This window comes from Trichoderma citrinoviride (assembly GCF_003025115.1).
Source record: "Trichoderma citrinoviride strain TUCIM 6016 unplaced genomic scaffold BBK36scaffold_8, whole genome shotgun sequence".
NCBI classification, from domain to species: Eukaryota; Fungi; Ascomycota; class Sordariomycetes; order Hypocreales; family Hypocreaceae; genus Trichoderma; species Trichoderma citrinoviride.
The window spans coordinates 1,762,463-1,773,146 of record NW_020194716.1 but is presented as its reverse complement, the minus strand read 5'-3'; the positions used below and the strand labels follow the sequence as shown (position 1 = coordinate 1,773,146).

General features: G+C 55.5%; 4 protein-coding genes across 4 annotated transcripts; 2 read left to right on the top strand and 2 right to left on the bottom strand.

Annotated features, from left to right (window-relative positions):
* Nucleotides 1–2,263: 2,263 nt before the first annotated feature.
* On the top strand, nucleotides 2,264–3,598 carry BBK36DRAFT_1160181 (hypothetical protein; the record flags this gene model as incomplete). The annotated part of the gene is made up of 1 exon (XM_024894270.1): nucleotides 2,264–3,598. One exon carries the CDS (start codon nucleotides 2,264–2,266, stop codon nucleotides 3,596–3,598), a length of 1,335 nt encoding a protein of 444 aa, XP_024749386.1.
* A 226-nt stretch (nucleotides 3,599–3,824) lies between these two features.
* Nucleotides 3,825–4,256, bottom strand: BBK36DRAFT_1203622 (hypothetical protein; the record flags this gene model as incomplete). Its single annotated transcript, XM_024897273.1, has 1 exon — nucleotides 3,825–4,256. The coding sequence occupies one exon, from the start codon at nucleotides 4,254–4,256 to the stop codon at nucleotides 3,825–3,827; it is 432 nt and encodes a 143-aa protein (XP_024749385.1).
* A 918-nt stretch (nucleotides 4,257–5,174) lies between these two features.
* On the top strand, nucleotides 5,175–6,932 carry BBK36DRAFT_1169735 (hypothetical protein; the record flags this gene model as incomplete). Its single annotated transcript, XM_024895355.1, has 2 exons — nucleotides 5,175–5,858; nucleotides 5,934–6,932. The coding sequence occupies 2 exons, from the start codon at nucleotides 5,175–5,177 to the stop codon at nucleotides 6,930–6,932; spliced, it is 1,683 nt and encodes a 560-aa protein (XP_024749384.1).
* A 2,726-nt stretch (nucleotides 6,933–9,658) lies between these two features.
* On the bottom strand, nucleotides 9,659–10,475 carry BBK36DRAFT_1141976 (hypothetical protein; the record flags this gene model as incomplete). Its single annotated transcript, XM_024893490.1, has 3 exons — nucleotides 9,659–9,810; nucleotides 9,847–10,213; nucleotides 10,401–10,475. The coding sequence occupies 3 exons, from the start codon at nucleotides 10,473–10,475 to the stop codon at nucleotides 9,659–9,661; spliced, it is 594 nt and encodes a 197-aa protein (XP_024749383.1).
* Between the last annotated feature and the right edge of the window lie 209 nt (nucleotides 10,476–10,684).

The window sequence follows — 10,684 nt, the reverse complement described above, 5'->3', positions numbered from 1 at the left end:
TAGTACGTCGACAGCGAGGGTTCGCGGCTCCTATTAGTAGTGCTTGTATTATTGTAGTCGTGGCTCCGGGGCTCGATTTCGCGGGCTTCCAGCTCCATGCGCTGCAGGTCCTCCTGCATGTTCTGCGGCACCTGAGGGGTCACCCTAATCGCCTCGAAAGGATCAAGAGAACGTCAGCAGCAGCCCCACCTCGACTGGCTCAACGGCTCCATTCAGCCTCATCCAGGCGAAATGGCAGAGGGCAATAAATAGGAGGGACCGCCGACAAAAAGCGGACAGGGACAAGGAGGGAGGGGGGGCTTAGGGGAGCAGGGATAAGGTATGGAATAATAACAGCAGCAGAAGAGAACAGAGATGCTGGGCTGGACTGGATATCTTACCGTTGGGGCGACGGTGCCACGACCTCGGGCATAAAATAGTCATCGTCGCTGCCGGGCACGAAGGTGGCGCCGAGTTTGGACATGGCTGCGAAGACTCTCTCGCTCTCTCTGCACGAGGAGGAGGAGTGAGAGCTTCTCTTTCTGTGAGTGTGTGCCTACTTGGACGGGCTGGAATCCCAGATGCCCTCTCAACAAGCGGCGTCTGCACTGCCCTGCGTGAGAAGAGCGGGATTCGGGGCCTCGAACCCTGGTAACCAACGGATAGTCGGGTGCGGTGTTCAGACGTATGTCGAGCGGCTGCCGTTGCTTGTATAAGATCGTGCGCTTCAAGCAGCTGCAGTACTTTGCAGGTATCGATGCGTTAGGCGGGCGGCCTGGAATTATGTAGTAGGTAATATGCACGGCGCTCGCCTGGCTCTTCGTCCTGATGAGGCGGTGCACAGGCTAGAGCAAATCAGGGCCAAGCGAAAGGCCGTTTGCTTTAACTCTCCTTCGTTTTGTGTTTCCTCTGTCCGATCCCTTTATTTTAAATCGAGTGGACGAGGTCGTGCCCTGGCGCACAGGAGCTGCGTGACCCTCCGCAAAATAACAAGCAGCAGTGGCAGTTGGAAGATGAAAAGGGTGCTTTGAGAACAGTAGTTGAAAAAGCGAAGCTCTCGCCAGGTGGCAGAGGGCCGACGACGTTAGATATCGCGGCCGAGGCTGCTGGAACACGGGGCTCTTGTCTGGAACAGTGAGTGAGCTATAATTAACTCCCAGACTAAAGGTAATACAGTGTGGCGATGCGCCTCATGGAATCTGATGCCGGGCCTGCAATGCAGGTTCCTCACGGCCTGCTGACAGCTGCGGCGGGCTTATTAGGCTGGCTGTCCGGGCTTTGGACGGAGTAGCTGATACTATCAACAAGTCCGGTTTGTTTGAGGGGCTGCTTGTGCTTGAGGAGGGTGATCTCTTGTTGTTTCCATGGCAGTTGCTGGTTTCTTCCATCATGTGAGCAAGGCACGAAGCAGCCACTTGCGGATATCGAGGTGCATGGGCCTTGATCTGCACTGCGGAGGTGCTCCATGAGCCTGTCCCAGGAACGAGGGAGGCCGAATCACGCATAGCCTACTGTCCTTCTAGATAGTATACTATCTACTACAAATTTCGACAAGCATCGCATCCCCGGAGCAACGATACCTTACTGACTCGGTGCCGAAGCATTCATACGTGGGTAGTATTATCAGGTATATAAAAAGACACGAAGAGAACAGCCCCGGGATGCGCCACCGTCTGTGTGCCTGGCCGGAGAGCTACGGTATCACGGATGCGACGCCAGGCACACTCGCTGCAAGTGCCGTGATTGATGCTCCGTATCTGGATTGTTGAGCCGAGGCAGGTTGATGATAGACATGAAGCTCGAACGAACAAGAAGACGTGACAGCGCTGATCTGTCGTTAGGATATAGGTAGTCAAATAGTATAGGTACCTAAGCCAACCACTTGTAAAGTAGTCGAACAGATGCTGGGCGCGGTAACAAGCCATGTGACATGTCCATCCTGTCTGTTCTGTAGCACTCTCCATCCGAGATCCCTGCGCTTCTGGTCTCTGTGATGCCGTCAAGAAAAATCGCTAGTGTGGCTGCTGTATACGTACTGGGTCGTTGAAATCACATGCAGCTAACACAGTTGAGGCTGGCTGCAATATCCGCGAACCACCTATCTACTACCTAGTAGTATTGAGTGCCACCTACTCCAAGCCTAGCGAGGCTACAGCACCTGTAGCTCTTACAGCTGGCCCCTCCAACTTTCGATACTAGTCGAGGCGCGCACCTCATCACGATAACGATTGATACTGCGGCCATCCTCTCTCGTGACGCCCGTCACGCCCAGCCTCGGCCGACCATGGCAGCCCTGCCCGATGCCCAGTCCGCCGAAGAGCCCTCGTACATTGACTACGAGACCTTCCTGTCCCCCGACTTTGCGCCCGCGTCCTTCGCCAACTCCCTCGTCCTCGCCACCAACAACCCCGACGACTCCCCGCTGGACCTCGCGACGCCCTTGTCCCGGGTCCTCTTCGACGCCCAGGAGATCGACTCGCACATCGACCTCCTCACAACCCGCTCCGCCGTGCCCCTGCTGCAGTACACCCAGGCGCAGACGGAGGCCAGCAAGGCCATCGTGGCCCAGCTCGATGCCCAGATTGCGAGTCTCAACGACAGCTACAAGCAGCTGGAGAAGGAGGTCATTGACAAGCATGCCGAAGCCGAGGAGATTCGACAGGTCGCTCTGCGCCTGTGGGAGACGCTGAGGCTGGGCAGGTCCATGGGGAGATGCTTGCAGCTCGGCAGGCAGCTTCAGGTGCAAATGTCAGAGCTGGGCGGCTCCAGCACCGGCAAAAGCGACCACGGAGCGCTCGTTCGATGCTCGTACACGATACTCTCGCTGCGGGAGGTGCTGGACAGCAGGGCGCCGGGAGAGGAAGGCCATGGGCTGGACAAGCTCAACGCGATCAAGACGCTGCAGGATACCGTCATTGTACCGACAGAACGGCGGGTTGTGGAGGCATCCGAACGCCTCATTCGAGAGTTTGCCATCTCGAGCAACATCACGTTTGCCCAGAGCGAGGAGACACGATCGCGACTGGCATCCGCCATATCTGCCCTTTACTTGCTGTCCCCCTCGAGGGACATCCAGCCCGACAAGTGGTCACCGACGCTGCTCTTGCAAGCCCTCGAGACCTATGTTCGCTCTGCCCTACAGGCAAGCACCGCAGCGCTCTCGCGATCTCTGGGACAGCTCCCCACCCTAGACAAGTCTCTCGGCGAGCTCGTGTCTCATTGCCAGAACATTGCCTCTCTCGAATTGATCCTCGAGACCATCGAGACTCCGGCGCATCCCTTGGTCCCAGCTCCCGCAGCAAAGAAGAAGCAGCACAGCCTCTACCAGCTGCTGCTGTCCCGCTTTGAGACGAGCTCTCTGGTATCCTACTTTTGGCGCACCATGGCAAGCAACATTTCCACTCGCGTGCAGGAGATTGCTACCCGAGGGGGCATCGTTGCCCGGACCCTGCGCACGAATAAGAACGTGGTGGGGGATGCCATTCGGCAGGCGGTCGTCCGAGGGGGCCAGACCCCCAATGTCTTTGCCAGCAGCAAGAAGAAGCCCGTCGTCGAGGCGAGCTGGGATCGAGAAATCGCCGTTATGGTGGGTAGCGTGTTGAACAACATTGGGCGATGATGGTTCTTACGGAAAGTAATTAGATGGATTTTGGAAAGGGAATACCATGCATATAGATATAGAACTGGAAAAGGGCTGTCTTGAAGCAGCAGCGGCTGAACTGAAGTATTCTACATTTCTCTCAAGGATAGAAGTCGGCTTCTCCTCACGCATTCTCAAGTGCTCAGCTACTGGCTTCGAGGCGCTTCAAACATCGTCCTTTGGTGGCTTTTCCCTATCGACTCTCTCAGTATTCGTCTGGTGGCCCCGGCCAGCTCCCCTCCGGCACCGGTACTCTGGCCGATCTCGTGTAAATGTGCCTGGCATCCTTGAGGTCCAAGCCCTCCATACAGCCCCCCTTGACCGTCACCGTCGGCCGCGACGTCCCGTCCGGCAGCAGCCCGCGGTGAAGCACCCGCACGCCGCACGTCTTGCAGAAATAGCACTCCAGGGTGTTGCCCGAGTCGGTCTTGCGCGTCCACATGCCGACGTGGTCCCGTATGCTCTCGGGGAAGGGGAGCATGCCCTCGATGGGGAAGACGGCGGAGACGCCAAAGGCCGAGGACGACTGCTTCTGGCACTCGAGGCAGTGGCAGATGTCGACGCGGAGAGGCTTGGGGAGCACGGCCCGGAAGGAGACGGCGCCGCATTGGCAGCGGATCATGGGGTTGGTGTCCATGTGGAGGTGATGAGTATGAAAGAAGAGAGGAGCTGTGATATGCGGCTTATAGGCAGCGTTGTGAAGGAAGCAGCACGATGCCGTGTTTCGTGTGCTGATGTGCCGCTGGGCAGTGGTGTAAGTTGGATTGAATAGATTATACGAATCACACAGTAGGCAGTGGGCAACTAGATAGTAGTGATTGAAGCTGCATGAGGGGTTGTCCAGGTTGATTTCGGAGTTGGAGATGGCGAGCCAAGTTTATCAGAGATCGGCTACTACCTATAATTCACAAGGTGAAGCAAAGGGCGCGCTGGCGTGCTCTGTAAATACAGGCGATAGAAGGCTTCAATCCATCTTTTCCAGACAACATGATAAAAGTTCATGCTCACACGGTGTCAAACACGAATTGTCTGAGTATTGACATCGTGAGTTTGACCCTTTTCATATACTTATCGTCAACCCTGATCCTGCTGCTCACATCAGTGACATGAAGAAAGTTCGGTGTGCGCATCACAGTGCCGATCCATATCGCTATAGACGAGTCTTCACGCCAATCAATGGTGGTTGGGTGTGTGTGTACATGTAATGCGCGGCTTTTCGGGTCCGGCCACGGCAGCGCCGGATCGTCTCCGATTCAACCAGCCTGGACGGCCCAGCCGCTCTGCTAAACTCAATTCCCATCTCTATTTTCTTCCCCCTTCCTCTAGTGCTTCTTCTCCGATGGTCTAACCCATCTCCTTTCTTCTCGTCCTATCGATTCGCTGTGCTCTGCTCTCGGATCGTATCCAGAGCGCGACGAGCATCGCCGACGAGACTTGAATCCTCCTCCCTCGACATCACCGCCCGTGATTAGAGAGAGGCTGAGGTGCTGAGAAGCGGCAGTTCGCCATCGAGGAATCAACCGCAACCTCATCCCAAGGCAAACAAACACACAGCATGGTCCGCTACGACGTCTTCGACGCCCGGGACCTGCTGGCCTTCCCCGGCGGCGACAACAGCACCGACACCGTCTTCGGCGGCGTCCACTTCAACCTCACCACCCTCCAGCACTGGAACTACACCTACTACAGCAATGGCACCCTGTCCAACAACTCGCGCTGCTACCTGACCTACGAGCCGTACGAGCCAAAGCTGCTCATCAGCAACGGCACCTTCATCAACGCCACCAAGTGCTACAGCGCCGTCGACCCCATCGCTGCCCGCGGCTACACGGGAATTGGCTTCGCCGTCGCATATGCCATCGGCCTCATGCTTACGCTGAGCTGCCTGGCCAAGCACGGCAGGCTCTATCTGCCCAAGGAGAAGCGCTTCTATCCCATCGGCCGACGCTGGCAATGGTACTGGGGCTGCTTCGTCTGCGCCTGCGCCCTCATCAGCCTCTTCACCAACATCGACATTGACCGCTACCATGTGCCCGAGCTTCCCATCATCGTCACCTCTTTCTTCTGGTTCCTCATCTGCCAGGGGACTCTTGCGCTAGTGTGGGAGTCGGTGAGGCACTGGGGAAGCTGGCAGGAGAGGCAGTTCATCGACCCGAACCCCTTCGTCTACCGTACCGACGACCGGCGCGCCATGGTGGAATTCTACATGCCCCTGTGGTTCTATTTCTGGACCTGGATGGTAAGCTCGCGCCCCTTTGTTTTCTGATGGTGACCAATATTCTTCGTCTCGTGCACTGTCTCACAAATCATTTAGAACTTCTTCCTTGTCATTCCTCGGAGCTGGTCCTTTGTGGAGCAGCAGCGCTCTCCAGAACAAACCATCGCCAAGGCGATTCCCGCCGCTACAGGAGCGCGATTCAAGGCCGGCGCCTTCTGTCTCGTCGTCGCCTGGCTTACCATCGTCTTCTCGCTCCGCCACTCAATCTATCACTACAAGCCGCGGAACCGTGGAGTCTTCAACCGGACCATCGGCTTTGCCAAGGCGCTCCCGCTGCGTTTCGTACTGACCATTCCCCTCGCAGGCGCTCTCGTTGCTTACCAGGTGTTGATCTCCTTTGATTGGACATTCTCTGTCATGCGCTACCATGGCATCGTGCCAGTCATATTCGCCTGGGGCTACGGCCCGTCCTTGCTCATCATCTTCGTGCAAGTCGCCTACGGATTCGCGAGCCCCAACGAAGACAAGGCGCTCCTCCACCAAAGACGACAGCGCGGCGACACCATTGACCGGGAGCTTGGCATCGTCAGGAAGCCGGCGTGGTGGAGGCGCGTCAGGGGTGAACACTTGTACACCATGCGAGACAAGATTACCCAGAACGTCAACGAGGTGGGAGGGAAGCGCGGGCTCAGGGCCAGATTCGAAGCCGAGGCCGAAAACCAGACGGGCGGCAACGGCGACGGCATTGAGATGACGAGCGTGTCTCAGAAGAACAACCCGCGGGTGGACAGGGCTGGCGTCGGGAGCCTGGCGTCCACAGAACAGCGGCGCTACACCGGAAAGTCGGAGCGCCGACACAACGAGCGCATCGTCGAGGACTTTGCCGGCGTGCTCTTCCCCAACAATGCCGACACCGAGAGGGCGCGGAGGATCGCCGAGATAACGGCAGACGGCCCTCCGCCCTATCAGGACGAGGATCGTGGCCGCTCGTCCCGGCAGAACGGCTCGAGTAATGGGCAGAGGAACGGCAGCGCCGATACGACCAACTCGATTGCTGCCCCGCCACAGCAAGTTAGGAGCATGCTGGATGTTTGAGCCGGCATAACGGCTGCTTTCAATTTGATGAGTTATCCGAGAGATGACGAGAGTATTAATGAACAATGACGAGAGCGATGAACGGCTCGATTGGTGACGACTGGGCTTTTTTATGCGAACAAGCGAACAAGAGAGGGGCAAAGCAATTAGCAGAGGGAAGTATGTTGTCATCCTTGCACGAAGAGCCATGATGCTTGATGATGAACTGTTTATGTTTGGGACGATGGGCGCATTGCTCGTATCTACATTGTTGGCTTGTCCGGGTCAATATCCTCCCTTAACATGAGGTGGTACAAATATTCTGTATAGAGAACACGATTTCTTCGATTTTATATCATGACCTACAATATACAATAAGTTGTATCATCGGCTAGAATTTATCGTTTGGCGAGTCACCTTCATCTGACAAGCGTATTAGTCAAGACGCCCATCATTGTCACACACGGTTCAATGTATCTGATACCCAATTCCATCTCAGTTCCTTCGAAAGGACCGTATATATATATATATGTATCTCGTCTTCTTCCTACTACTTTCAATCTTGGCTGTGTTCCCCAGTGTCGTAATGTCCTTGCTGACGTTGCAGGAACCCATTTCCTGTAAAACTCTCGCTCCTTTGTGTCCCACCATAAGCGGATCTCGTCTCCGTGCCCAGGCCCTTTTTGTGAAGGAATTTGGGCGACGGTGACACGGGAGGAAGGGAAGGGGAGGACGAAGGGGCACGATGGATTGACGACATGAGTAAGAAAATAGAGAGCATGGCATGGGATCATATGACTGATGCCAAGGACGTCAGCAAAAGGGGTAGATTTGCCTTTTGGGGGTGGCCACTGGGTCTGGGTAGTAAGTAGTAGATGTTTGTATCATGGACGCTGAAATCGAATTATATGTACGTTGTAGATAGTATGTAAACGTATGTAGCTGTATGTAAGGTACGTAGAAGGTGCATCAGGTACGGTGATAGATCCAGCCACTCATGATGCAAAAAAGCAGCAAGTGTGTTGGCAAAATCCAGGAACTCGAATCGGATAAGGGGATCCCTGTCGATCCTTGGTCTCTGCCAATTACAAGTGTTCACGTGCAATGAGGCCGTTGGAACAACAACACCGCGAGAAGATTGCCAAGATGATTCTCTTGTGGTTTCTGTATTCTACTCCCCATGTCCTGCCACGTTGTTTATAGTGCTTTGAGGTTGGAAGCTTGATGCCTTATTTGCTTTCGTACTTTGGCCAAGGATACTACTCTCTCGAACCAACCCAGCATGTCAAAGATTCTAGAGACGGCGTCGCTGCAAAGCTTAAACGAAGGATGCATTTGTAGTACTATCGGCCACTGCAACGGCGCTGTGGTCCCAGTTGACCCAAATCATGACATCGTCACGATGAGATGCTTCGGTTAATCAATACTTATAGTTTCACGCAAGTGGACGCACCCATCCAGACAAGCAATAGAAGCCAGCATCCCATTCCAAGAATAGACTTTCCATACGTGCCGAACGAAAATACGCATGCATGCGTGTTGTGTGTGTGAGTGTGTGTGTTAGAAGGGCTGTTGTCATAAACTCACCTCTCCCAGCGACCACCAAGGCCTGGATGACGTCGAATCCGATAGATCGCGTGCATGCCGGAAATGTGGGCACTTCAGAGAGCCCATCAACTACATGCACTTGTACCTACCTATCCATTTCCCCTCCCTTTTTATTCCGTCCGATTGCTGATAAATGCCTACCTAACCTGCTCCTCCATACTACATACTGGAGTCCCTCGTTGCCCCGAATATACTAGGTATGTAGGCAGATGCGCAGTGAGGCCACATGCAAGCGGCTACTGATACTTCTGCTTCATCCTCCCAATATGCATGCACGGCTCAATGACTCGAGACTTTCCAAGTGTTCCCATCTGTAGCGTAGGCACCGAACCAATCAAGAGCCGGCCGTCAAAGAGAGTTTGCACTACTCCGGACCTCACACCACGAAACCCCAGTTTTGCCTTTTTTTGTCTTCCGTCCCTCTATTCCGACCTATTGGCTATGATATACCTTTCTCGTCTATCTGCCGTACTATCGGGAATAAACCCTCCCAAAACAAGACATGATCTCAGCACATATGAGATGACGAACATCGTAACAGAACAGCCTCTTTTGTTGGGCGCATACGATGGGCTTTCCGGGCTCCATCCAAAAAAGTCGTGATGCCTCGAAAATGGGCCGGGGGATCCGCTTCGTCGCTCCCGTACCAGCGCAAGCGGCCGGGCTTTGGGCGGCAAGGGGACCACCTCAACCTCAACCTCACGCAATCTATCTGATCCGAAGTTCACTTGCCCACATATGGCATGCTCGGGTTCGTCATTCGATGCAAATGCACGCACGTACAAAGGCTGCATCACACGTGCTACAACTCACCTCACATTAGCAGCCATTCACGGTAGTATCAGAAGAGACGGAGGAAAAAAAGAGAAGCAGATATTATTACCCGATCCAAGAAACCGTGGCATCTTCCCATTCTCACCCGTTGCTTCGATCGCGCATCGACTGCACCAAAAGGTCGAGGAATGCAAAAGCAAAAGTCGTCGTCTCGCCATGCCGTCATCCAGCCGGGACGTGGAGTTGCGGCCCTGGGTGCGGTGCCCACAAGCATCAATGTTAGCGGGCGTTCGCTTCCAGCCTAGCAGCTATGGAGCACGCACCTCACCTAGAAGCCCAGCGCCTCCTCAGCAGCCTAGCGCCCACTAGGCCGCCGCAGCCCAGCCCCAGAGGCCGAAGCAGCCACCAGACGGCCACCTATCCGCTCCAGCAGCCCAGCCCAGCCCAGCCCTGAGCGAAGTCGCCTGGACCTTGCCCTGCCCACTGGACTGCCGCAGATGTGCCTGGGCCGCACACGCTAAGGTTTGCGCAGGGCAGATGACCTGTACCTTACGTTGCCCATCCAATGTGGGCGAGTCAACGGATGGAGGTGTGACGTCGTCGGCATGGGCAGGCCCCAGGTACCCTTGCTCCACATTCGCGGTGTCGAGGTACCGGGTCGAGCTTCGAGCGGAAACTCTGCATCCACGCTCTCTTCTTAGGCTCGCTCTTCGAATGCCCTCCCTCGGAATAACTGACAGTCTGCATGTCCTGCTGGATGCGCCCTGAACTCTATGTGGCATGCCGTGCACGAGGTGTTTCGCAGCTGCTAGGAACTGTTCGACCAAGGGAGTGCCATCGAATAGGAACTGAAGATGGCCTGTCGTCCGTCCTCGGTCTGTGTCGCGTTTGGCATCCTTCGCCTGGCTTTGGTACGATATCTCTGGAAGCTTATACATACATCATCTAGACAGCAGAGAGAGCGCCGTCCGCCATCTCCGGCGGAACCCCCGGTTCAACAGTTCGACGCTTGCGCCGCCTCTTGTCATCCGGCGTCGTGTGTTTCAAAGCTTCTCTTGCAGGCATACGAATGCACAGGTGCTTCGTACATGCCTATCCCTTCCCTACCTTGACCTCGTAGCAGCAGGTCATCACAGGTATTAGCGAGCTCGCAACTCGTATCAGGCCCCCGGCAGTCTGCATCGTCGCCCAGGCCCGGAGCACGCACGCATACTATAACGTCTGACGGCTAGGTACAGGTACCAGCCACCCCCCGGAGAGGCACGAGTAAGGCAACATGGAAGGAAGGGTAAGGCATGGATGGCCGTGGGCGGGCTGCAGGGCGTTGCCGAGTGTCACATGGATGCGCATTCTCTGCTGCCCGCCGGTAGCGCGCTGCGATCTGGGTGCGG